Source organism: Gallus gallus, chromosome 3 (genome assembly GCF_016699485.2).
Source record: "Gallus gallus isolate bGalGal1 chromosome 3, bGalGal1.mat.broiler.GRCg7b, whole genome shotgun sequence".
NCBI classification, from domain to species: domain Eukaryota; kingdom Metazoa; phylum Chordata; class Aves; order Galliformes; family Phasianidae; genus Gallus; species Gallus gallus.
In genome coordinates, this window is record NC_052534.1 from 107,226,367 (window position 1) to 107,253,721 (window position 27,355).

At 45.4% G+C, this 27,355-nt stretch overlaps 5 protein-coding genes across 5 annotated transcripts; 4 read left to right on the forward strand and 1 right to left on the reverse strand.

The window, feature by feature from the left end:
* Positions 1-1,697: 1,697 nt before the first annotated feature.
* AvBD10 (avian beta-defensin 10) lies at positions 1,698-4,326 on the forward strand. The gene is made up of 3 exons (NM_001001609.3): positions 1,698-1,819; positions 2,088-2,220; positions 3,939-4,326. Exons 1-3 carry the CDS (start codon positions 1,762-1,764, stop codon positions 3,952-3,954), a joined length of 207 nt encoding a protein of 68 aa, NP_001001609.1. The 5' UTR covers positions 1,698-1,761; the 3' UTR covers positions 3,955-4,326.
* Positions 4,327-8,578: 4,252 nt separating this feature from the next.
* Positions 8,579-11,608, forward strand: AvBD9 (avian beta-defensin 9). The gene is made up of 3 exons (NM_001001611.3): positions 8,579-8,709; positions 10,302-10,431; positions 11,210-11,608. Exons 1-3 carry the CDS (start codon positions 8,652-8,654, stop codon positions 11,223-11,225), a joined length of 204 nt encoding a protein of 67 aa, NP_001001611.1. The 5' UTR covers positions 8,579-8,651; the 3' UTR covers positions 11,226-11,608.
* An 877-nt stretch (positions 11,609-12,485) lies between these two features.
* On the reverse strand, positions 12,486-15,155 carry AvBD8 (avian beta-defensin 8). The gene is given in 4 exon segments (NM_001001781.1): positions 12,486-12,979; positions 13,685-13,818; positions 14,078-14,168; positions 15,085-15,155. Coding segments are annotated over 3 exon segments (201 nt in total). The 5' UTR covers positions 14,136-14,168; positions 15,085-15,155; the 3' UTR covers positions 12,486-12,970.
* Positions 15,156-17,592: 2,437 nt separating this feature from the next.
* AvBD7 (avian beta-defensin 7) lies at positions 17,593-19,198 on the forward strand. Its single transcript, NM_001001194.1, is given in 4 exon segments — positions 17,593-17,642; positions 18,299-18,384; positions 18,586-18,715; positions 18,950-19,198. Coding segments are annotated over 3 exon segments (204 nt in total). The 5' UTR covers positions 17,593-17,642; positions 18,299-18,326; the 3' UTR covers positions 18,966-19,198.
* A 2,228-nt stretch (positions 19,199-21,426) lies between these two features.
* On the forward strand, positions 21,427-23,592 carry AvBD6 (avian beta-defensin 6). Its single transcript, NM_001001193.1, is given in 4 exon segments — positions 21,427-21,478; positions 22,183-22,268; positions 22,974-23,103; positions 23,353-23,592. Coding segments are annotated over 3 exon segments (204 nt in total). The 5' UTR covers positions 21,427-21,478; positions 22,183-22,210; the 3' UTR covers positions 23,369-23,592.
* Positions 23,593-27,355: the final 3,763 nt, after the last annotated feature.

Consider the following 27,355-nt stretch of genomic DNA (forward strand, 5'->3'; position numbering starts at 1 on the left):
TAGGCATAGGTTAGTTTGGGACCAAATGTGGGGACCAGCACAGCACTGAAAGCGAGCAGAGCTCGTTTAAATAGTGATCGGATGAGAGGGAATGGCCTCAAGTTGTGCCAGGGGAGATTCAGGTTGGACATTAAGAAATACTGCTTTTCCAAAAGAGTGGTCAGGCACTGCAATGGGCTGCCCAGGGAGGTGGTGGAATCACCGACCCCGGAGGTGTTCAAGGAACATTGGGACGTTGTGTTGAGGGACATGGTGTGTGAGAACCATTGGTGATGGGTGGATGGTTGGACTGGGTGATCCTGTGGGTCTTTTCCAACCTTGGTGATTCTATGATTCTGTGATTCTAGAAATGCTGTATGTGGTAGCAGAGTCCTCACCAGTGGATAATTTCCAAGGCAGTGGTATGAAAAGAACATTCTGGAGTGCTGAGCAGTCCCTGGTGATTAGATTTTATGGATGAAAGAGTAAAAACAGTGTTTACCTCATTGTTATTCACTGCATTAGCAGGTAACACCTGGCTTCTACCTTCTTAATTCCTAAACTTGCTAGATAGCGTGTAGATAAAACATAAGCATCAGTCATGTTTTCATCTTGCTAAGAATTCTTAGAACAAAAATAGCATCAGCTTCCACTGAAATCTAATAAATGAGGTAACAAGGAAGCAAACCACTGAACCAGAATGCCAGAAGCAGGAACTGAACAAACATCTGTGCTTTGAGCTGCGTCAAGGGAGGGTCAGGTAGGGGTGAGGGAAAGGTTCTGCCCCAGAGGGCGGTGGGCATGGCACTGCTCTCAGGGCAGTGAGCACAGCCCAGAGCTGCTGGAGCTCAGGGAGCACTGGGAAATCATGTTCAGATGTAGGGTTTGGGTTTGGGGGGTGCTGCGTGGGGACAGGGGTTGAGTTCAGTGATCCTTGTGGGTTCCTTCCAACTCGGAACACTCTATGACACTGAACATTTCAGGAGTGGCAGGCCTGCATGTCACACACAGCAAACTCATCTTTGCCAGGGCTAATGGTAGCCACTGAAAGGACCTCAACCCTTAATGATTCTAGGATTCTAAGGTCCTTCCCTTATTATCCATAAATCTCTTATGGGTTCATACCATTCTCCAAACCTTTGGGGGCAATAGGAGGGGAAATAAAAGTAGATATCAACAGCTGGTAAAAATGCAAAGCACTCAAGGTGGGATATGTGTGAGAATTAAAGGAGGGAAGGACCTTTGCACCGGGTGAGGATAGTCTGGAACTTGTATAAAAAGTGGCAAAGCAAAAGTACATCAAGACTGAAATGTTTCCCATTGCTTTCCCTCAGTAAGAGGGAGGGGGAGACAATGCTACAGGACTCATTAGCAAGCAATAGGTCCAGGGACAATGCTGGGACTGGGCTCCAACAGCTGACTCCCAAGCCCTATGCATGTTCCATGCCAATGCCCATGCTGGAACAAATCTGCAATAGCCAGAGGTTTGGGGCTTGGCTGATAGCCCCATTATACAACTGGCCGTCACGGTCAGTGGAAATTCACTGTTGCAGATTGCAACATTTTCACCAGACATTTCACTGCAGCCCGCGATATGGGGGATAACCAATTGCTTGACAAAAGGTTGGGTGCAGTTACTTATTGACAGAGCACTCAGCCGTGAAACTTTCACAGTCCCACAACCCCTATAAATGCCAGGCGCCTTCCCTTGCCTCTTCCTCAAACAAACGTCATCCTCCTTCGGTCTTCGAGGAATTGGGGCACGCAGTCCACAACTGAGCCATGAAGATCCTCTGCCTGCTCTTCGCTGTTCTCCTCTTCCTCTTCCAGGCTGCTCCAGGTGAGATACAACGTAAATCCAACCACTGAAAGGAGAGGCAAGCACAAGTGTGTGCCGAGGAGGAAAAGGAGGCTGTGGCCAACTGATAGGCAATATACGATGCTGGTGCTGTGCACTGGATTAGCCCAAGAACATCTGTTCTCAGGCAGAGTCTATTGAAAAAAAATCAGCAGCATGTTATTTATTGTATATTCATTTTGTATTGTCTATTTATCCTTCACTGTTTAAAACTAAAAACTGAGATTTTAACGCCTTCCTCTCCCCACAGGCTCAGCAGACCCACTTTTCCCTGACACCGTGGCATGCAGGACTCAGGGGAATTTCTGCCGTGCTGGGGCATGCCCCCCCACCTTCACCATCTCTGGGCAGTGCCATGGGGGGCTGTTAAACTGCTGTGCCAAGTAAGTGCCGCGGGGCGGAAGGGAGAGCATTTTCTTTCTGCCATCTGCCTGCTGCACCTCTGTGCGGGATGCACACATCTGTGGGGGGGGTCTTGCAGGGCAGCTATTTGTGAGGAATATGTATGGAGGGTGAACATAAATATACTGTATAGAATCATGGAATCATAGAAACACCACGGTTGGCAAAGACCTTTAAGGTCATCCAGTCCAACCATCCACCTACCACCATTATTTCCCCACTAAACCATGTCCCTCTGTGCAATATCTAAACACTTATTGAACACCCACACGGATGGCGACCCCACCACCTCCCTGGGCATCCTGTGCCACTATATTGCCACCCTTTCTGAGGAGAAATATTTCCTAATATCCAACCTGACCCTCCCCTGGAGCAACTTGAGGCCATTCCCTCTTGTCCTGTTGGTAGTTTTGCTGGAGAAGTGGCCGTGTTAAAAGAGGTAATTAATTTTGATGGAAGCTGTGTACAAGAGCAAAAGTTCAAGAGGGCCAACATTTCCCAGAATTCAGCATTTTCTTCTTGAATTTGAATTTAGATGGGAAAAAAACTCAAAGGAACTTACTACAAAAATATCTCACAGTATTTTTACCCGTTAGAGGGAAAAATGTGTCCTCCATTCCTCTGAACTTTTCCTTTCTCAAAAGACCTAGATTTCAATAAGGAAAACATCACTTCTTCCTCCCATAGCTGTGCATCTCTTAGGTGTGAATCTGTGTGTGCATGAAGACAATTGCATTTCTATTGCACTTTTGACCTTGGAGACCAAGTAGTAGCAAGACTTTTTCTTTCCTTAAGGATTTAAACACACATTTGAAGAGTGCACTTCAGCTTAGGATCAAGCATACTTCTTAGTATACATTTACTTGCTTAGAAGCTGTCAGACTGTGGTTTCAAGAAACCCAAGCCACACCAATATTAGGACACGTTCACTGCCGTGATATCAATGACGTTAAGGAAACATCCGAGAAGAACTGGGGCTGGGGAGTGAATGAGACCTCCTGAGGTTTTTTTCAAGTACAATTTTCTGCAGAAATACTCCTTCTGAGTAGAATGTCCCATGCATGATATCAGTGGATGCTAATTGTTCAGGATTCAATCTCTTCTTATTGAGATGCTCTGTTTTCAGCTGGCTTGATTCACTACGGTAGAAGCTGAAACCAATAAGGTATTCTGATGTACAATATCTTCTTTTTCCAACTGAGAATTCAGTCTACTTGGAAGGAAATTGGACACAAAGGATTTGATTCCATAAACAAAGCTGTGGTGCTTAGTGGCATTTGAGGTGCCTTGGATTATCTAAACCACATTTATAGGTCTGGCTGATATGGACCTATGGGAAAACAATGCTGGAGACCAAGCAGACACCTACTCCAGGGCTCTTCAAAAGGCACTCAACTTGTGTGTTTAAATCATGAAACAAAATCCCTAGTCTTTATTTTGAGCAGAGCTGAATCAGTAACTTACTACCAGTGGTAACAGAACTGGTTTGCCAGTGAGGACAGTTCATGTAGGCTGGTTGTGTGCAGACCTACACACCCAGCGCTCTTAGGGACCCTTCTTTGCAGGCATCCACGTGCAGGTTTTTTACAAACTGCCTCTCAAACTCAACATATATGTTTATTCTTAATGGTAATTAGCAGTAATTGACCGAGCTTCATCCCACTTCAGCAAAGTAATGAGGTTCTTTCTATCCTTACAGGATTCCGGCGCAGTAAGGAAAGGCTTTCACTGGGCCATTGCCCTTGTACCAGCAACATTTCCACTGCCTTGAGGAGCTGATTGTGATGGATTCCTCCTCTGTCTAGACCCTCTGCAAATGAGCATTCAAAGAAGCTTCCAGAGGGCACGTCCTGTTAGCACACTGCTTCTGGAGATCCAGGTTTTCCTTGCTGAAGTCACTCCTTTTTTTTTTGCTTTTAATTAATACACAAGCCACTTTGGCACCTTGGCCACCTATTCCAGCCTACCTCACGGGATCTTTGGATGCTCAGTCACTTTGGGTTCATGCAGCTCTTGGAGCATATGAAGCAATACATACGTTATTATTTTATTCACACACCCAAATAAATGTCTTCTTAAACCAAAAACTATGATCTCTTACTGTTGCTAAACCTCAGACCTGTATTCAGTAGCATTCATAAAAGAATATTAAATGTGATGTCTTCTAAGAAGAGGAAAATGAAAAAAAAAAATCAAACTATTCCTAGTAGATATTGTGGGTATAGCTTCTCTGTGTTGTGGAGAAGAGGGAGAAACAGATATAGCCAAGAAATCCATAGTGCTAAAATGCAAAACCAATATGTTTTACAGCATATCCTCCTATAATTACAGCCTTGCAATCAACTTCTTTTCTCCTGTCACAACTTGTCATGGAAGCAAGAGGTCTGGTTTTGGGGTCAATTTCTTACATCATCTTGAAAGGTTGTTAGGGAAACACGAGGCTGATTTCAACCAGATGCATTAGAAACAAAACAGGAATTTCCACATGGCAGAGGAGCCTACTTTTAGGTAATTTACATGATTCCCATGTCTCAGAATCTGGATTTATATCCAGCCAAAGAAAATGTTCCTTCTCCACAACTGGAGCTTTTTGTCCATCAATATATCTATCTATCTGTATGTCTTTATGTCTATCCTTTTAGCTATTCTATTTTTCCTATGAGGAAAGGTTGAGGGAACTGGGCTTATCTAGCTTATAGAAGAGAAGGCTCTGGGGAGACCTCATTGTGGCCTTCCAGTACTTGAAGGGAGCGTATAAACAGGAGGGGGAAAGGCTGTTTACGAGGGTGGATAGTGATAGGACAAGGGGGAATGGTTTTAAACTGAGACAGGGGAGGTTTAGGTTGGATATTAGGAGGAAGTTTTTCACGCAGAGGGTGGTGATGCACTGAACAGGTTGCCCAAGGAGGCTGTGGATGCCCCATCCCTGCAGGCATTCAAGGCCAGGATTGATGTGGCTCTGGGCAGCCTGGTCTGCTGGTTGGTAACCCTGCACATTCCTAAGACCCATTCCTAAGCTTCAGTGAAGACCCTGCTAGCATCTAACCATCAGCCATACATCTCACTCCCATCACTTAGTCCCATTCTACTACTGCAGGCACAGCTCATCTCTTTTCTATCCCTCAAGTTCCCCCTACAAGAAATCTTTGTTATTAAGTCTGGATAAATTCAGATTTCCCTCTTGTCCCAGTGAAGCACATCTGTAGTGTTTAAGTCAAGGAGTTCTCCAATTGGGGTAGCTCCTACTTGTCTCTAGGTGTTTCATCTCACATCCCTCAAGGGCTTTTGTTTCAACCAGAAGCCACCTGCATCACTTTGCTGGCTTGAATCTCTCATACACTGATTACTGAGTGTTCCCCCCCCTCATCCCATGTCTATTGAGGGTGTTCCTGGTAAATTATTTTTTTTCCTCTCCTGGAGATCTGCAGGAAAGCAGCTGGACCAAAACTGTTTGACGGTGCATCTCAGTGATGATTCAAATCAGACGATACAAACCAGAGGGAAAAAAGAGACCTCCCAAATTATGTGCACCTTTGAAAGCTAATGCGGGACCTCAGAAAATCTCTTCCTCAACTACCTGAAGGATGGACCAGTTTTCAAAGTAGTGACTGTGATACGGACTTTCCAATAGCTTGCTGCTCAGTGACTTCTCCCCCTCGTAGCTCACTTGCTATGGTAGGAAGCCAGATTGGAGGCTGTCCTATGGCTGACCTTGCACAATCACTTCAGGCACTAGAACTCCCTCTGAAACCTAGTTTCATGCATGAGAAGCCTCTATCAAGTGCTCCATCAAGGGTAACGAACATCCTGCACCTTCTGCCCACTGTTACCACCACTGTGTATTCAGATGTCTGAGCCTCTCACTGGTTTTCCTTCCTTGCCCCTTATCTTGGGACAGGGGGACTCAACACCACTGCTTGCTGACACCTATTTGTTTACTCCTAGATCGTAAGAGATTTTGTCTAAACTACTATTTTCCTTCTGTTCCAGCAGATTATTTGCCCATTAGTTGTAATTAGAAGCAGAGGCTGTGTTCCAGGCCTGAATACATTTGCACTCCTTGCCCTACAACTCAGAATACAGACTAAAAGAGGCAAATTCCTAAGCTGAAAGTAAAAACAAGAAGCCTCCCGGACCCTTTAAAGGAATGGTGAATCAAAGGGATGAATTTATTCTTTCTGGCTGATGGATCTGCCATTCTTCACAAGGGCAGGGCCCATGCAAACTCCTCCTCCTGCTCCTTTGCTCTCAGGTCAAATGCACACCTCAAGGTAGACTGCTCCCCATCAGTAACCACCCTACTGGTTTCTCTGTGTGCTGGGGACTGTTTGCCAGCATCTCCTCTTGGTTCTCACTGAGAAGGGAGAAGCAAGGCACATTGCCCAGGCTTCCTTTTCCCAATCCCAGGCCACCTTTGTGGATGCTGTTATTGCCTGGACTGTGTTTATCTTTCAGTGGAAGGAGACTGGGGAGGGAAATGAGGAAGACAGAGCCATTCCCCCTTTCCTTCCCTCTTGTGACAGTGTTTGGGTCTAAAGGGCACTGAATAGTGTGTAGCACCACGTGCTGATATCAGCAGGGTTTGCTCAGCAGCCTCACTCCCCAAAACAAACATCCCTGGGACAGACAGGAAAAGATTACGTAAGGAGGAGACAAGTGCGTCTTCCTTCTCCATTAAATCCTGCTATTTCTGCAAACTTGATAGCAAGCAGCTTCACCCTTGATGCCTTGCTTTTTGCTGGTCTGGACTTCAGTTTTCTCATCGTGTGCCCCAGAGGTTGAACACAGTGATCCATATTGGTCTCTTTCAACTCAGGGTATCCTATAAAGACTTCAACACAGAAACACATCTGATCAATGCAAAACTGTCAGCCCAGGAGGTGAAAAGAGAAGGAAACATACATGCATACCTTACATACATCTGCTGGGTGTTGTGCCTATCACAAATCACAGGAAGATATGATGCTCACTGCGCTTCCCTTGGAGCTCATGAGGTCATGGCAGTGCATGATCCTACAGTCTTATACATGGTCCTACCTGTCCCCCCAGCATTATATAGCTCCCCAACTTGCTGAGCACGGACAACAAGCAAGGTGGGGAATTTGTCTGCTTTGCCACCTGCCTCCTTTCGCCCATACTCAACCTCATTGTCTTTCCACTGTAAAGAATATTTTTGCATGTTTCTGAAATCCTAGTCCTGACATGGCCATGAAAAGAACATGGTGTGCTTTTTCACAAACTATAGCATCAGCTTCATGCCCAGCACCCAATTTGTTACAACTGCTTTACCAGACATGGAACACCATGCCCTCTGTGCACGAGCATAGCTGACTTCCTGCTATGTATTTTTGCACAGAAGCAGTAAAAAATTAAGCACCCTCATGACTTGAATTCATTAATGATTCTTGGCTTCCACTGTTTGCAAAAAGAAATACCAATAAAACATGTACAGTTTTCACATGCCTCAAGAGTGGCATTTCTCAGTGATAAGCACAAGTATTAAGGCTGTAGCCATCAGAGTGGGGTAGAGGAATTCAGTGCAGGCAGGAGCCCTGAGGCATGCAATCTCACTGTTTTCAAGATAGATTGATTGCCAGTTGATTGCCAAAAGGGAACTGAGGTGCAGTCTCCCACAACAGAGTGGCACAATGCACAGAGGTGTTCCTTCTGCTCCTTTCTGTCTAATGACTTCATCTTCCTGGTGTGGTGAAACGTCGTGGCTGAGGTTTCAAATAAAGGATGCAGATAGCAACGGAGCTGTGAACTGTGCTAGAACATCTGGGAGAAATCGCACCAAGTTGCAGATATCAAGGACAGGGATGGGGGCACGTGGGGATGTCCACAGCCCTTTCACTTCCGACTCCTTCACGTGCAGCCCCACAATTCCAACTCAAGAGAAGACCAAAGCCCTGGCCCACTCCTCCATCCAAGTAGGAGGATCTGTTGCATCCCTGTTTCACACAGTCTTGGTATGCTTGCAGTGCCCCGTGGCTGGGAAGGGGACAGTCTGTGACAACACCATGTCCAAGAGCCACAGGGCATCAGCACACCTGCATGGTTTACAGTATTATGGATCACAGGAACCCACCTCCCTCCTGCTCCAATCCTGTGTCCTCTCTGGGTGCAGCCCATCAGCTGTCACAGGGCATGTGAGCACAGGGCGTCATTTGGTCCTTGTTCAGGTCAGGCATCTTCAAATGTGTTGGGTTGCAACATCTTCATACATCACCAATCTCTACAGTCATAGGGCAAAGAACTCTCACCACTCCTCCTCCCCTGAAGTGTCTGCAGTGTCCAGACCCACAGCCTTTATAAGTGCAGGGACCAGCCATCTTCTGCCTCATACATCAGCTTCTGAACACCGTCAGGCATCTTCACAGCTGCAAAGGCTATTCCACAGCAGAGGACAATCATGAGAATCCTTTTCTTCCTTGTTGCTGTTCTCTTCTTCCTCTTCCAGGCTGCTCCAGGTAAGTTGGAAAATAGGTGAGATGGAGACTAAAAGGGCACATGCACAGAGAAGTCCTAGCCACTGTGCTCTTGGACTCTTGTCATACTTAAACTCCCTTTCCTTATTCATAGCCATAGTCTTTAACCTATTGAGTCAAGGTCCTTGGTGGTGTCATGTGAATGGTGGTGACATGAATGTGGTGTCATTCTAGCCCTGAGCATCTTGCATCCAGTTATGTGATTGGAAGGATGGAAAGAAGATGCTCTCTGTGTATTCAGGCAGCTCTGTGGGGTGACACTTCTGACACCATCTTGTAATATGACAGCTTTCTCTTGCATTTACACTCACATCTCCTGAGTGTGTATTCTACATCAGCAGACCTGTACTTTTCAAAAAATGTAGTTGTGACTATGGGGCTTTTCCTGAACTTTCTATTGTCCCTGTGCATTAAATGGGTTTGAAATGCTTAATTCTAGGCTATTCTAAGTGATTTAGAGAAGTTTAAGCTTTCTCCATTGCTGCTTTGGTTTACAGCACACTTGTACTTCCTTTCCTAGCCCAGCAAGGGCCTGTCTACTCAGTGGAGGGATGTAGAGCCACTTAGCCCAACAGCAGGAGCTTGCAGGAGATCATAGAATCATAGAATCATAGAATTGCTAAGGTTGGAAAAGACCCACAGGATCATGCAGTCCAACCATTCGCCCTTCACCAATGGTTCTCGCTAAACCATGTCCCTCAATACAACATCCAAATGCTCTTTGAACACCTCCAGGGTCAGTGACTCCACCACCTCTCTGGGCAGCCCATTCCAGTGCCTGACCACCCTTTCAGAGAAGTAGTATTTCCTAACGTCCAGCCTGAATCTTCCCTGGCGCAGCTTGAAGCCATTCCCTCTCGTCCTAACTTAAATGATGTACAAAGAATGCAATTTGAATTTCAGGCTGAAAATCTCAGTGGGAATGAGTAACATTTAACCTGTAAACCCCCTGATCTAAACCTGGGGCCAGCGTTTCACATGGGATAAGCCCAGGAGGTTGTCCTGGTGATGATGGAATTGCAGTTTGACATCACCTGAGCATTTGGCTTCAGCTCTGAACATATCAGTCATGGTTAATCCAGCATAGTGGCTACCTAAAACCATATACAGCACCAGTGACAACAGTCACTGACCTTATTTCATGGTAATTTAGAGCTGTATAAGAAGTTCTAGTGGGACGTGTTACATCCCCCGGGTTTGGCTGTGGTTAAGATTCACCTTTCATGATTTTTATGCCATCTGTTTTAGCCTTACTACGTTATGTTTGGTAACACAGCTTCCCTGTGAGCATGCAGGAAGCTATTCAAATCAGAAGATAATGAGTGATAAATATAATTTACATCTGCTGAAACTTGAGCTGAAAGCCTGAAGAAGTCCAGTTAAGACATTTTAATTTGGATAACATCACCTTTTCTGGGTGGTGTGAGATTAATTTTAAAGATACCCCAATCACAAACCTTTATGCCAAGCGTGGTGTCAGGATATGACATAGCATGCCTTGTAATCTTATGCTGCATCTCTCCTTATACTCTGCCATGGTAAATGAATGTCAGTGTCCCCTTGATTTCTTGCAGCTTACAGCCAAGAAGATGCTGACACCTTAGCATGCAGGCAGAGCCACGGCTCCTGCTCTTTTGTTGCATGCCGTGCTCCTTCAGTTGACATTGGGACCTGCCGTGGTGGGAAGCTGAAATGCTGCAAATGGTAAGGGAGTTCCTCCTGAGAAACCCAGGGGATAAACCCAGCATGGCATAACTAGAAGCAAGTCAGAACTCATACCTGGAATACAGTTCTCCACCTGGGTTGTTCTACTAGGTGCAGAGTGCCAAATATCAGAGCAAAGTGCCGTAGGAGATCTTCCACTCTGTGGAAGTAAAATGTGTTTTCATCAGCACCATGAGAAAACCTCTGTATCTACAGGAGATATATAGTGTGGAGCAATGCTGTAGTATGCCATGGTCCAGTTCTGCAGCCAATGACATTTCATATCAAATGAGCTGTAGCACACCTACCCTTTTTTTTTTTTGGACATCGTAAACCGGTTGTTTTTGTTTTGCTTATTTATTTATTTTTACTTATTTGCATTCGTATTTAATTGAAGTGGGTTTCTGTGAATCACTATGCAGAAGGATAAAAAAAAAAAAACAAGAATAATGTGAAGCCTTGCCTTGCCAGAGCCCTGGCACAGGGAGCAGAGAGCGATGGTGGCTCCTCTTGGGGATCTCCCACAGCCCCTGGCCGTGGTGCTGCTCTGGGCAGCCCTGCTGGGGTTGGGGGGACCAGAGGGACTCAGAAGTGCATCCAACCTCAATCATTCTGTGATTCAGTGAATATAGATCAGAGGTCCAGATCACAAGGATCTCCAGTAGTCTTCAACCTCATGTGTTACCAGGTGTCTACACCAGCCTGAGATGGGAAGGTATCATTTGCTTGTCTGGATAGAGAAAGGTTGAATAGGCCACCACGTGATTTTTCTTTGCAGGGCACCCAGCTCCTAAATCTGAGACCTCACTGACCACGCAGTCAAGAGCCCTGGAAATCTGAGATGTCTCCTGCCTTATGACATCACTGGATCTTTGAACTTTGGTACAAACCCAAGGAGCCTTTCCCAATGGGGTGAAGAGTCCTGGGAGCACGAGAAGATCTGAGGAGGAATTCTTGTACCTCTGATACAGATTTGCAGCTTCATTTCTAATAAAAACAATTCAAAGTGAAACCACATTGCTGACATTTGCTGGTGTATGTCAGGGTGGTTTTGTTGTTATTACTATCTACAAAAATCAACTTGTAAATGAAGTTTACTTAACTAAATTAAGTTAATTTACATGCATGTGTCACTGAGTCCTATTAAATCCTCCTTAAAGTGCGTGGGTTGCAGCAATCTGTGTGGCAACACACGTTAGTACACCAAAAAGAACCAATAGTCCAGAGCACCAGGCTGGGGTTTGGAGGCAGGCTCTGTTCTCCTGTCCTCTGCCAACCCAATATAAAGTGCTGGGTGTGTCAACACAGAGGAACCCAGCATGGCAGAAGGACAAGCTCTTTAGGCCTTGAAAACACCTCATTGAATCTATGTGATTCTGGTCCTGCTGCCTGTATTTCGCCTAGATCAGCAGGGGGCGTTACTTACCTGAATGCTAAAAAGTAAACTTTGTCACAGCATTGTGCTGTCTGCATGCATGTCCATCAGCCTGGAGTCTCCACTGATAAGAGATATAGAAGTGCCCCCTGTTCTGTTCCAAGGGTTGCCAACAAACTTGCTAATGTTTCAAAAAAAACTGCAGAAAAATGAGTGAAAGCCCCCAAACACTCATATGGGACAGGATGGGATGGGATGAGATGGCATGGCATGGCATGGCATGGCATGGCATGGCATGGCATGGGATGGCATGGTGTCCCATGCACTTAGCACACTAGAGGGCTAATGCAAAGAACAAAAGGATCTCAGATGAGCAATGGATAAAGGTACCCACACTTTCCACCCCATGAGCTGCTATGAACTGGTTTTGGAGTGTCATGGGCCACGCACACAGTCCCTTTGTGCCAGTCTTCTGCTAACCCATTCACAAGGGTTTGTGCAAGCAGTTGTTGGCCATTGCCAGTTAATGTAATGAGGAAGAGGATCTGGCCATATTCTTGTCTGTATGTGAGTTTGGATTTTTTACCATGTCACACTAACCCTGGGTGAGATGGGAGCCAGGACTTCCAGCAGAAACACAAACCAAAACAATTCCTTGCAGGTATCAGGACCAGACACAAATCTTCTGGAGAACACTTATAAAAATGTGTAGAGATACGTGGTCTACAACATATGAAAACCTCAGCTGTGCATTCAGCCTTTCCTAGAGATTCTGTCTTTCAATGTTAATTCCATTATTGTTAATTCTAAGCAGAAAAGAAAAATGCAAGCATCTGATCTGAAGGCCAAAGCAAGAATCTGCTCTGCATCTTCTCATGGGGATGCAGTGTAATTCTGCTAGAAACTATTTTATTTCAGAAAAGAAAAGGAGCACTAATCTTTACTGAGTGGTTCAATGACCACTGTCAGAGTCTCTTCAGGTCATTTTATTTGTTTGCAGATGTGTTTCTTTTCTTTTCTCTTCTGTTCAGCCTTTGGTGCATGCATGCATGGGTGCACATTAAACCCGTATTTTCAGCCCCAAATTCCAGGTTTTGTAGCAGGATGATGAATATCTTACATCACCAGAAGAGCTGCTTAGCTGGTCTGAGGTCCTGGCGAACATTAGTCGTACTGCAAAAGAGAATCACAGAAGCACCAAGGTTGGAAAAGGCCTCCAAGATCATCCAGTCCAACCATCCACCTACCACCAATGTCACCCCACTAAACCACGTCCCTTAGCAAAACATGGAAATGTTTCTGGAACACCTCCATGGGTGGTGACTCCACCACCTCCCTTCCAGCATTCAGCCACTCTTCCAGAAAGAAAGGAGGGGAAATAAACTTTCAGAATGTGTTCTTATAACCATGAAAAAAAAATTAAATACATATTTAATCATGAAATGTCTGGAGGCTTCTGTACCTGAAGCTTCCTCCATATCTCGAAGTCTCTGATACGAAGACAGAGAATCTCTTTATATAAATCTACTGTTCAGTCTGCTTTGTTCTGTTTTGTTTTTTAATACCTCTTCTACTACTACTGAGCATAGTTTAAACGAGGACTTCCAAAACCAAGATGAGTTGTGAACATCTCACAGCAAGATGAAACAGAAAATTACATATCAGAAAATGAAACAGAAAATTCCACACATAGTGGAAGCAGAGTACACATTTTCATGGAAGTTCTTTTGTTGGATTTTTTCCCCCATTATTTTGTGTTGTAATAAACACTCGGGGGAACCTTTGAGATCTGTAGGAAACCCTCTGAGTGTACTTGCTAAGGTAAATAACGAACCCATTCCCCACCAAACAGCTGTTCCTTGTACAACTGTAGCTCACCACAGTCCGGCAGCACGGGACCCCTCTCTGGCAGTGCCCAAAGGCTCTGGTATGGAGGTGGAAGCAGTGATCCTTGGAGCATATCCCTCCTGCCTGCTCACACTGTGCCTCGTTGTTAGGTACGCGCATGAAACCTGTGCAAAGATGGTGACTCTTCATTTTCCTTCCCAAAGGAGACGAAGTACGAGCAAGGGTTGTAGTGTGACAGCAGTGTTCCAGTATTCTGCACCATTACATTCTCTCAGTTTCCAGTGCAAGAAGGCCAGCAGTCACACCCTGTGTGCCAAACTACTACCGCAGTAGCCAAGATGGAAGCCCTTTCCATTTCTATTTTACCGTGTTTGTACTCACAACATTCCTTTGGTGTTTCCTTTGGCTTTATGGAGCTCTTACCTAAAGAGCTTTGGAGCACAGTGAGGAGAACGGCCAAGAGAAGGTAAAGGATCTTCATGTCCAAATTCAGTGTCACAAAACACAACAGCCACTAGGGGGAAAAAAAAATTGCCACCAAAAAAATCTTGCATTTATTCTGTATGGACTATTGACCCAAACATCATGTATGGCTTACAACCTACAACTTGCAAATTGCAGTTAGCTTTTATGCAACAGAGTAAATTTTCTAGAAACTGCCTATTGAAATATCACTTTTTTAAGGGATGCACATTTCATATGATCAAGAAAATGTGTTTTATATCTATAAAATTCAAAATATAGTGATCTTCTCTCCATTACATGCAAAAACAAACAGTATCATCTGCACTGAAGACTCCTGCATTTGAATCCCATGGACTTCAGATATTTTATTTATATTTTTGAATTATAACAAAATAAATTAAAAGTAAAATAAAAATTAATTTATATCCTTCAAATTGTATCCAGTTCTTATAATTTAAGCAATTTTTTCCTAGGTCTCTTTTATAACTAATAGGCAATGTTTCCATAAGCACAAAATCATCAGAACTTCCATTTAGAATTTTATCTTCTTTTTTTTCTTTTTTCCTTTCTTTTTCTTGTGAGCAGCTGTAAAGGATGTGATTGGGATGGAGTTCACTTGCCTTGTGGCACCCTGTATGATGTGGTGCGCTACGTTTGTGGCATGCTGATGAAAGATTAAAATGCCCATCCTGTTTAACTATTACCTATTTTCCTTCAGGTATATGGAGATGATGACATGAATAGCAGCCAAAAGCCATAAAGCATCCCCCACCATCAGTCCATTGTGCAGACTCCAGTTCCATTTTGCAGATAAAATGATCATAACCTTCCAGAGTCACCGTTACTGAGTATAATGATCAAATACCAAGCAGTAAATGTTTTCTTGTTTGTAAGATTTTAATTAAGCTGCAGAAGTAGAAGTCTTGGAATGATGGATTTTATTTTAAGTAAGAGCTGTGACTTACCACTGATGATGAGGAGTTCTCAGCAAACTTCACACTGTGAGGTTCCTTCACCTTCTCTTTGCCATTCTTTTCTCCCAGTGCCCTCTGTGCAAATGACAGGAAGGGAGGAGAGACCTTTGGTACCATTACCCAACACTTGTCCTCATGGCACGTCCACAGTTAGCAAGAACAGCATGAATCCAGCTGGGGAAATGCCCTGCTGTCAATGCTGGCCTTGGCCTGTCCCATGGAAACATGCCCAGACCTGGCTTGGCCAATCCCTGCCTGGAAATCACATCTCCTGCCCAGTATTTTCAATGCAATTTTCTGCAATGGTATGGCATGCTCACAGTGAATGGGGTCTTCCACACACAGAGACCCCTATAGCACCACTCAGGGAGGATGGAAGGCATCTGAGCTGCCTTTCTCTTCAGCCCATTCAAGTAATTATAAGGCTGAAATCTGGTCATGAAGAAAACATTCCCAGTACTGAGATTTCTGAAAATCATCCATGTGAGTCTTGCAGAGGGGAAAGACCTGTTCTAGTCCTGCTCCTCACCCAAAGGTAGCAAGATTGTGTTTACCCTTTCTTGCTTGTTTAAGTCCCTAGTTATCACTAAGAATACTCTCTCTATCCACATTTCTCCAAGCCTATGACAATTGATGTTTCCATTTATTCATTTTTATTAAACTGGAAGCTGGTATCATAGGCAAGGTTGTTCTAAAGGGCAAATGTAGTACTCCAGGCCATCTTACCGGATTTAGGTTTCTCCACGCACCTTTGGTCCCTGGGGTTTTAGAGCAGTTTTACTCATATGGACCAGTTCATGGTTGGAGATGTGGAGATGTTAAGCTCTCATCTCATGCGGAGTTGTTAAGTGGAAACAGCCCCAGCATCTTTTAAAGCAGTTTGTGCCCTTTCTTTCATGTAAAATAGCCATAATAATGTGGTCCTGAGGCATTTCTGCCCCCATTGCAGCAGTGCAATAAATACCCCTGAAAGGTCCCAAAGACATGGGTAACAGCATCAATGTCCTCTAGAGTTGAACAGGCTAGAGAGGAGGGCCCGTGCCAACCTCATGAAGTTCAACAAGACCAAGTGCAAGGTAATGCACCTGAGTGGGGGCAATCCCAAGCACAGATACAGGTTGGGCAGAGAATGGCTGGAGAGCAGCCCTGAGGAGAGGGATTTGGCACTGTCAGTTGATGAAAGATTCAACATGAGACAGCAATGAGCGCTTGCAGACCAGAAGGCCAACTGTATCCTGGGTTGAATCAAGAGAAGTGTGACCAGCAGGGTGAGGGAGGTGATTCTGCCCCTCTACTCTGCTCTCATGAGACCCCACATGGAGTACTGCATCCAGTTGTGGGGCCCACAACATGAGAAGGACATGGAGCTGTTGGAGCAGGTCCAGAGGAGGGCCACAAAGATGATCAGAGGGCTGGAGCACCTCTCCTGTGGGAACAGAATGAGAGAGCTGGGGCTCTTCAGCCTGGAGAAGAGAAGGCTTCAGGGGTACCTTATAGGGGCCTTCAGTACCTGAAGGGACCTGGAGGAAAACTGGGGAGGGACTTCTTATAGAGGCATGTAGAGACAGGACAAAGAAAATGACTTTAAACTGGAAGAGGGTAGATTTAAACTAGATATCAGGATGAAATTCTTTACTGTGACTGTGGTGAGACACTGGAACAGGTTGCCCAGCAATGCTGTGGATGCTCCCTCCATGGAAACATTCCAGGCCAGGATGGATGGGGCTGTGAGCAACCTAGACCTCCCGTGCCTATAGCAGGGGGTTAGAAATGGGTAATCTTAAAGGTGCCCTCCAGCACAAACCATTCTGTGATTCTATGATTCTGTGACAATCTGGAAAATAAATGGGAGGTTGGTAGGTGTGGTGGCTATCCTGCAAGGGTCTGGGCAACCTAGGAAGAACTAAGCGAATGCTAATATCAAAAAGGGCACTGAAACAAAAGAAAAAAAAAATCAAGAGTAATCCTCAGAGGAAGAAGAGATGAAAATCCTTATAAAATTTTGCATGAAAGATTGCATATATTCATGTTATTATTTCATATACTTCTATGCACTAAAGTGATGACAGTATAATTAAGAAACTGAAAGGCAAGCAGTGCTCATTCTTCTCTTGACATGGAGAAAAGACAACAAGAAGGATGGCTGTAAAGGACAAAACATCATGCAGGCAAATGATGGCCAAGACACTATCGCAAGCCCAACTGTTAAGCAGCACACTGAAGGCAGAACCAGGACATCAGCAGTAGTCGGTGCCTGTTTCCAGGTATTTCACACAGCCCTGTGGCCTAACGTCTCTCACAGAAAGCGGAATGCTCTAAGGTGGATTGCACCAAGACCCGGGGATTTGTGGTCAAAGCTGTCCCAAAGCGCAGCCTCATTGGAAGGCACCAAAATGCAGAAGCAATTGGGAGGCAAAAGTCTTCCTTCATTGGCCCATGACTGCTCAGTCAGAACCCCCAGACTTCACATAAAGAGGTGTGTTTGGCGCTGGAGAACCTGCTGGAGAAGGGAGACAGAAGGCAGCGGTGATCCTCCACCTCCTCTGCAGGTAACCCCTCCTGTGCCTGCTTCTGGACAGATGTCCTCTGCTTCTTCCCTTTATCCACTTCTTTTGCTTCCATTCCTCTTCAGTCCATAGGCATTGGAGACAGACAACTCTCCAGTGGTTGAGAACTGTCCAGCTTCCTACAGGGGCAGGCAGCACTCTGGACAGCACTCGGTGCACCAACCTCCCTTTCTTTCTCCAAACCTGCCCAAATTTCTGTTATGTTCTGGTTGAGCTCATACTTTTATTGATATTCATGGGTCAAAGATAGCATTCTGGTACAACTGGGGTTGAAAGGGACTGTAGGAATTTCTAGTCTCAAAAGTCCTGGAGGGTCAGTGAGGAGATGGTGAGGCCTGGTTGCCTGCAGATACATTCAGGAACGTTTTGAATATCTGCAACTTCACTCAAGTTCACTGTATCACATCAGCTTTTGGTTTGGGTCATTCGGAGCGTTGGGTCAAAGAGAGATGATTGGGCCTTGTTGCCTGGAGTCACATTCAGGGACAATTTGAATATCTGCAACCTCATGTGAGTTCATTGAATTGTATAAGATTTTGGTGTGGGTCATTTGAGGCACGTTATAAGCAGTTGCTCAATTCTCAGTCAGGAGATAACCATTCTGTGCCTTTTGATCTTGTTGTGTCTGTCCATTGCAGATAAGGATTTCACATCCCATCCGTGGCCATGAGGATCCTTTACCTGCTGCTGTCTGTCCTCTTTGTGGTGCTCCAGGGTGTTGCAGGTAAGATGTGACTTGGACAGGCTGGAGAAATGGGCTGTGAGAACCTCGTCCAATTCAACAAGGGGAAGTGCAGAGTCCTGCCCTTGGGGAAGAACAACCCCAGCACCAGGACATGCTGCAGGCAACCAGCTTTAGAGAATGTGCATCCACTTTTGCTCAGTTCCATAGTGAGTTGTTAACTTTTTTTTTTTCACTGTGCAGGTCAGCCCTTCATTCCTAGGCCTATTGATACTTGTAGGCTTCGAAATGGAATCTGCTTTCCAGGGATCTGTCGAAGGCCATATTACTGGATTGGAACATGTAACAATGGAATAGGCTCTTGCTGTGCAAGGTATGTGGAAGTGCAAGGCATTCCTATGGCTATTAGTCACAGCTACTGACATCACCTTGTGTCACTTTTCCAATGGCAGCCCTGGTGGAACAGAGGGTCCTCAGGGATAATTCACATCCCATGGCAACCTCTGTAGTGGTGCCATGAAATACAGCAGATAACACCCCCAAATGAATGTCACCACAGAAAACCTGCTTGTGGGCAATCTAAGGCTATCTCCTTTTCATCATTCAGGGGATGGAGGAGCTGATACCTCCCTGACTTCTGGGAAATCCTTCCTGCATCTACCAAATGGCTTCTCTGGCACTCCAACTCCATTCTATCTGGCACCACATCCTTCCGCAAAAAAAAAAACCAGAACGGCTTTCAAAAGCTTCCCTTGCTCTGAAGCAGATACCAGCACCTGTGAAATCATAGATTTGAACCAGGCATCACCATGGAAAATATTTCTTTCCTTGCTTCAATAAAATGACTAACATTGGCACTTCTGTGGTTGAATATCGGCTGTGTTTGTTGGGGAAGATGGGGATTTTTCTCAGACTCCTTGCACCACAAGCATTAATATACATGTGGGCAGGTGGCTTGTAGAGCTAAGCATTCTGCAGAAATACAGGCTGAGACCTTAAGGCTCTCTACAGCTGCCTGATGGAAGGCTGCACTGAGGTGGGTGTTGGTCTCTTTTCTCAGATGATAAGCAATAGGACACAAGGAAATGGTGTCAAGTTATGCCAGGAGAGGTTCAGACGGGACGTCAGGAAGAATTTTTTCATGGAAATAGCATTGTGATAATGGAAGAGGCTGCACAGGGAAGTGGTGGAGTCCCCATCCCTGTAGGAATATAAAAGACATAGGAAGGTGTACCTAAGGGACGTGGTTTAGTGGTGGCTTTGGTAGTGTTAGATGAGTGATGATCTTGAAGATCTCAACAGCAAACTTCTCACTGTGAGGTTCCCTCACCTTCTCTTTGCCATGCTCTTCTCCCAGTATTCTCTCCGCAGCTGATGGGAAGAGAGGAGAGACCTTTGATAACATTACCCAACACTTTTCCTTGTGGCACGTCTACAATTAGCAGGAACAGCATGAAATCCAAGTGGGGAAATGCCCCACTGTCAGTGCAGTCCACGGGCACTTCTGCCCCATGTCCAACATAGCCAGTGCAATAACTATCCCTGAAAGGTCTCAAAGAGTCAGGGACCAGGTAATGGCGTCCTTTTCCTCTAGTGGTACAGTTGACAAACTAGAACAAAAGGGATGCCATCCAGAGGGAGCTGGACAGGCTAGAGAGGAGGGTCCGTGCCAACCTCAGGAAGTTCAACAACACCAAGTGAAAAGTCCTGCAACTGGGCTGGGGCAATCCCAAGCACAGATACAGGTTGGGCAGAGAATGCATGCATCAGCAATGAGCGCTTGCTCATTGGCCAACCATTATCTTGGGCTGCATCAAGAGAAGTGTGACCAGCAGGGCAAGGGAGGTGATTCTGCCCCTCTGCTCTGCTCTCACGAGACTCCACATGGAATACAGACTCTATCTGTGGGGCCCACAACACGAGAAGGACATGGAGCTGTTGGAGCAGGTTCAGGGGAGAGCCAAGATGATCAGAGGGCTGGAGCGTCTCCCCAGTCAGGAATAGGCTGAGAGAGATGGGCCTTTTCAGCCTGCAGAAGAGAAGGCTCCAAGGGACGTTATAGGGGCCTTCCAGTACATGAAGGAGGCCTATAGGAATGCAGAAGGGGGACTTTTTGTAGGGGCAGGTAGCGACAGAACAAAGGGAAATAGTTTCAAGCTGGAACAGGGTAGATTTAGACTAGCTGTCAGAAAGAAATTCTTAACTGCGAGGGTGGTGAGACACTGGAACAGGTTGACCAGTGAGGCTGTGGATGCTCCCTCCATGGAAACACTCCAGGCCAGTCTGGATGGGGCTGCGAGCAACCTGGACACTCCTGGACTTCTCCTTAGAGAAGTGCCTGTGCCTACAGCAGGGGGTTGGAACTGGGTGATCTTAAAGGTGCCCTCCAGCACAAACCATTCTATGATTCTGTGATTCTGTGACAATCAGGAAAATAAATGGGAGATTGGCAGGTGTGCTGCCTATCCTGCAAGGGTCTGGGAAACCAGAGGGGGATTAACTGAAAGCTCGTATGTGGAAGGACATTGAAACAACAGAAAAAAAATCAAGAGGAAGAGGAAGAAGAGATGAAAATGTCTTTCTTACAAAACTTTGCATTAAAGATTGCATATGTTTATGTCATTATTTCATATACTGCTAGGCACTGATGTACTGACAATGTAAAGAAGAAGCTGAAAGGCAAGCAGTGCTCATTCTTCTCTTAACATGGAGAAAAGACAAGAAGGATGGCTGTAAAGGACAAAACATCATGCAGGCAAATGATGGCCAAGACACTATCGCAAGCCCAACTGTTAAGCAGCACACTGAAGGCAGAACCAGGACGTCAGCAGCAGTCGGTGCCTGTTTCCAGGTATTTCACACAGCCCTGTGGCCTAACGTCTCTCACAGAAAGCGGAATGCTCTAAGATGGATTGCACCAAGACCTGGGGATTTGTGGTCAAAGCTGTCCCAAAGCGCAGCCTCATTGGAAGGAACCAAAATGCAGAAGCAATTGGGAGGCAAAAGTCTTCCTTCATTGGCCCATGACTGCTCAGTCAGAACCCCCAGACTTCACATAAAGAGGTATGTTTGGGGCTGGGGAACCTACTGGAGAAGGGAGACAGAAGGCAGCGGTGATCCTCCACCTCCTCTGCAGGTAACCCCTCCTGTGCCTGCTTCTGGACAGGTGCCCTCAGCTCCTGGCCTTTATCCACTTCTTTTCCTTCCATTCCTCTTCAGTCCATGGGCATTGGAGACAGAGCTCTTTCCAGTCTGGAACTTGTCACCTTCCTACAGAGGCAGACATCTGGAAAGCAATCGGTGCTCCAACATGCCTTTTTACTCAATAGCTTGCCAAAATTCCAGTTACATTTTGTTTGAAGTCACGCTTTCACTTGTGTCCAAGAGATAACAGTGTCCTTCTCCAACTTTGAGAACAATGACGCTTGTCTTGTTCTCTGAATACCATGGCAGGCTGTGGGTGAAAGATTCATCAGCCTATGTTGGTTTCAGAGTAACACGTCGTGTACTGAATGGGTGTCAAAAAGAGAATTCTCAGTGCAAGAAGGCCAAAACTCAAAAAATCAAAAATAGAATTTGGGAACAATAGGGGACGAAAGGGACTGTAGGAGCTTCTAGTCTTGAAAGTCTTAGAAGCTCAAAGAAGAGGAGATGGTGAGGCCTGGTTGCCTGCAGATACATTCAAGGACTATTTGAATATCTGCAACTTCACTCAAGTTGATTGTATCACTCTGGATTCTGGTGTGGGTCATTTGAGGCACGTTATAAGCAGTTGCTCAACTCTCAGTCGGGAGATAACCATTCTGTGCCTTTTGGTCTTGTTGTGTCTGTCCATTGCAGATAAGGATTTCACATCCCAGCCGTGGCCATGAGGATCCTTTACCTGCTGCTGTCTGTCCTCTTTGTGGTGCTCCAGGGTGTTGCAGGTAAGATGTGACTTGGACAGGCTGGAGAAATGGACTGTGAGAACCTCGTCCAATTCAACAAGGGGAAGTGCAGAGTCCTGCCTTTGGGGAAGAACAACCGCAGCACCAGGAAGACAGCTGGAAGCAGCTCTGCAGGAAAGGAGCTGGGGGTCCTGGTGGGCATCAAGTTGGGCATGAGTGAGCCATGTGCCCTTACTGTTAAGAGAGCTAACAGTAATCTTGGCTGCAGTGGGCAAAGCCTCAGCAGGAGCCCGGGAGAGGTGATCCTTTCCTTGTCTTCAACTCTGGTGAGGCCACACCTGGAGTGCTGGACCTGGTTCTGAGCCCCCCAGCACAGGAGAGACCTACACACTGGAGAGAGCCCAGCACAGGGCCTCCAAGCTGCAGCAGGGCTTGGAGCAGCTGTGCTGGGTGGAGAGGCTGTGAGAGCTGGGGCTGCTTGATTCAGAGCAGGGGCAGCTCAGGGGGTCCCACCACAACCATCAATCCCCACAGGAGGTTCAAAGGGATGGGGCTCTGCTCCGTGGTGCCCGGGGCAGTCCAAGGACACAGGGCAGTGCCCTGGCACAGGGAGCAGAGAGAAGTGGGGATCCTTGTGACTCTGATTTGGGGAGAGGAATTAGAGAGGAGAGAGAATGTGCATCCACTTTTGCTCACTTGCACTGTCAATTACTGGTTTTGTTTTGTTTTTTTTCCACTGTGCAGGTCAGCCCTACTTTTCCAGCCCTATTCATGCTTGTAGATATCAAAGGGGTGTCTGCATTCCTGGGCCATGTCGGTGGCCATATTACCGGGTTGGATCATGTGGCAGTGGACTAAAATCTTGCTGTGTGAGGTATGTGGAAGTGCAAGGCATCCCCATAGCAGTGGCTGACAGCTGAGAGGCACAGCTGCTGACACCACCATTTGTCACTTCTCCAATGACAGCCCTGCTGGCACGGAGGACCCTCAGGGGTTGTTCATGTCCCATGGCAGCCTCTGTAGTGGTGCCATGGAGTACAGCAGATAGACCCTGAACCAAATGAATTACACCACAGAATACCTACTGGTGGGCAAGCAAAGGCTCTCTATTTTTATCATGCAGGAACAGGTGGGCCTGATGACTCACTGGCTTCTCCTGGGAAATCCTGCCTGCAACTACCAAATGGCCTCTCTGGCACTCTAACTCCATCCAACCTGCTGGCACCACATCCTCCTCCTGCCAAAAAAAAAAAAAAAAAAAAGGCTTTCAATACTTCCCTATCAGCACCTGTGAAATCATAAATCTGAACCAGACATCACCACCAAAACTACTTCTTTCCTTGCTTCAATAAAATGACTATTCATAGCATTCTATGGTTGAACCTTGGCTGTGTTTGTTGAGGAAGATGGGAATTTTTCCTCAGACTCCTTGCACCACAGGCAGTAACACACAGGTGGGCAGGTGGCTTGTAGAGCTAAGCATTCTGCAGAGATACAGGCTGAGACCTTACAGCTCTCTACAGCTGCCTGATGGGAGGCTGCATTGAGGTGGCTGTTGGTCTCTTTACTCAGGTGAGAACACATAGGATGCAAGGAAATGGTGTCAAGTTTGAGAAGAGAAGGCTCTGGGTGGACCTAATAGTGGCCTTCCAGGACCTGAAGGGGGCCTATGGTAAAGCTGGGGATGGACCTTTTAGAAGCGCTGGTAGAGATAGGATGAGGGTAAATGGCTGTAAACTGGAAGAGGGTAGATTTAGACAAGATATCAGGAAGAAATTCATTACTGTGTGAGTGGTGAGACACTGGAACAGGTTGCCCAGCAATGCTGTGGATGCTCCCTCCCTGGAAGCATTTGTAGAATAATAGAATCACAGAATGGCTTGGGTTGGAAAGGACCTCGAGGATCATCAAGCTCCAACTCCCCCTGCCTCAGGCAGGGACGCCCACCTCCATATTTAATACTAGACCAGGATGCCCAGGACCCCATCCTACCTGGCCTTGAACACCTCCAGTGACCTTCAAGGCCAGGCTGGATGGGGCTGTGAGCAACTTGGTCTATAGGGAGGTGTCCCTGCATATAGAGGGAGGGTTGGATGTAGATGACCTTAGGGGTGCCTTCCAGCCTAAACCATTCCATGATTCCATGATTCCATGATTCCATGATTCTATGATTCTACGATTCATTCAAGTTTTGCCAGAGGAGGTTTAGATTGGACTTTACGAATAATTTCTTCATGGAAATAATGTTTTGGTATTGGAGGAGGCTGCACATGGAACTGGTGGAGTCCCCATCCCCGTAGGTGTTAAAAAGACTTAGGGATTTGGCCCTAAGAAACATAGTTTGTTGGTGGCCTTGATATTTTTAGGTGAGTGTTGAACTTGAAGATCTTAACAGTTACAGAATCATAGAATCATAGCATGGTTTGGGCTTGAAGGGACTTTAAAGACCATTTAGTTCCTACCTCCCTGCCTTAGGTGCAAGTTATGTTTCTCCTTTTGCAGTCAGTGAGAACTTCACCAGACTGCCATGACCTTTCAAATATGATGGATAGTGGATGATGTTACTTATAACCTAAACACTTATTCTGTGGTTCTACAATCTCACCACTCATGCCCTGCCACACTCCCTGGAAACAGGGAGGTCATTTTCCCTCTGCTCCACAATGGCTCCTTTCTTGTGGTACTCGTGCAGTGACCATGGTATCTTTGTCAGGGTTCTCTCCATGATGGGTGAGAGTGTCAAACAAGCACACATTCTGCTAGTTTCTAGGCTGATTTTTGAAGGTATTTTCATATTATAGTATTTCTCTAATGAGATGTCAGAGAGATTCCATATTTTCTGTCTCCTTTTCCCCATCATCATTGCCTGGCAGTGTCGGAAATGCTGAAGGTAACTCCATCTCCTTCCTTCAGCGGCCCTGGAGGTATTCAAGACATTTCACTCCTGAGGGGACCTCATGCAAATGAAAACCAGCAGCATTTTACATGACTTTAGAGCCCTGATGGTGGCTCAGACTAGAAAAAAGGCACAAGGAGGAAAAGATAAGATCAGCAAACACATTCGCACAGCACGGTCCTTACTGCTGCACAGTAACACCAAAGGGATGGTCTTTGTTCTTCTAGATCTAAACGATCCATTTACCTCTGAAATCAAAGACAAGAAGAAAGGTGGTCTGTCCACTCATGTTATGATTTCTTTCTGGTTACTCAAGAAAACTACATGACAAAGTCATCAGCTTGGCTAGATAGCTTTGGTGTACTGCTCAAAGTATATGACCGTGTATGTATTTACTACTGATTGAGATGGTTGGTAGTCAGCTCAAGGCTTTATCTGTTAGCTAAGATTCAGTACATCCCTTACTGATGACCTTACAAATACAGAACATGATCTAAGCACAGGCTATCCTCCATTTGGTGGATCTACTTTGACAATTCAACAGCTGGTAACAGCTTTTGTAACTAACCTAGAGCAATATGAATTTCTATTCTGTGCAATCCACGGTAGCATTAAAACACCTCAGCGGTTGTGCCTTATGGCTACAATTTAGTCCAATACACATGAAAGGGGGTAAGGGATTACATTATCACACAACTGAGAAGCAATCTATGGTTTTCTGGGCCACCAACCATCACTGCTGTTCACTGCAATGAACAAACTGTCTTCTGGAGGTGAGGGGTGAGGCAGCAGACAGGTATTCCATGTAGTAGCATTTTAAACAGGAGTTACACTGCACAGAACCTTCTTAATACTTGCCTTTTTTTTTTCCAAAAAAAAAAAAAAAACTATTAGAAATCTCTTCTTCATCCCTCTGTCAGAGGTATTTCAGTTGCAACGATGGGAATGACCATGTAGAATCCAAAATTACCAGTGTCAAGACCGCCCAGCATTAAAGCCAATTCCTTGGCATTAGTTGGATGTAGGAGCTTGGACATGGTGAAAATCAACAGTGCATCTGTGTTTCCTTGAGGAATCAGCTTGGGTAATAATAACAGTTGGCAAGCTAACCACAAACTCTTGGCAAATTGTGAAGTAACTGCATCTTATGTCACTTTGTTTCCCTCCATTTTTCTAAGTTATGGTCAGAAGTTCATGGATTAACCAGAAATCTATCTATTGCTTCTTCTATACTGAAAAAATAATCATTTTCAGAAGTACATAGAAAATAAAAAGATATTTATATTGAGATATGAATTTAAAGGAAAACATCTGTAAGCATATTTCCATATACGTGTGTATGTCCAAGCTTATATGCACAGATGTATATTTATGTATCCTTAAGCAACTGATATCAAAGTATGGAATAAATTACTACACAGTAAATAAACTGAGGAACCAATAAGCAATTAAATATCTCTGTTAAGTTCTGAGAATAAGTGATCTGTGAGCCACCGTGCCACTTGTAGAGGATTTTTGTCAAGCAGATTCACTTCTCATTGAAAATAAAATATTTATCATATCATATTATGATGTAGTAACAGGTGTCGTACTGAAATGATGCACGAACAGTGTTTTATTGGCTGAAGTGTGGTATAATGTAAAGTAGGATATGAAAAAATACTTATTGCTGGTGTCTTTGGATAGTTATTGGGCATTCAAGGCCAGGCTGGATGTGGCTCTGGGCAGCCTGGTCTGCTGGTTGGCGACCCTGCACATAGCAGGGGGTTGAAACCAGATGTGCATTGTGGTCCTTCTCAACCCAGGCCATTCTATGATTCTATGAAGTCGCAGAAGACTATTGGGGTTTTGCTTCAAAACTGTGCTAACACAATTGAAACCTTCATTGTGGCTACTTGTCCGGAAATGTTGGTGTTCACTGGGGACAAAAAGCCAAAGCAGGTGTTAGGAGTTGGGGGAGGGGAAAGCTGCAAGCAAAAGAATAAGCACAACTGGGCACTGTGCAAATTCAAGCTGCCTTTTGGCACCCTCAGCCTGAGGGTACAGAGGCAGCCTCTGGCTCTGTATTTTCCTAAACTGGTGCATTTTCCATTAGTTGAAAGGCCATATGGGGACATGGCCAGCATGAATTCACTGCCTCTGTATGTTTTGTATTCTTTATGAAAGCATCCTTACTGGATGCTAAGCTGATGGACTGGGCACTAAGCCAGTGTGTTAATGGTTGCTCTGG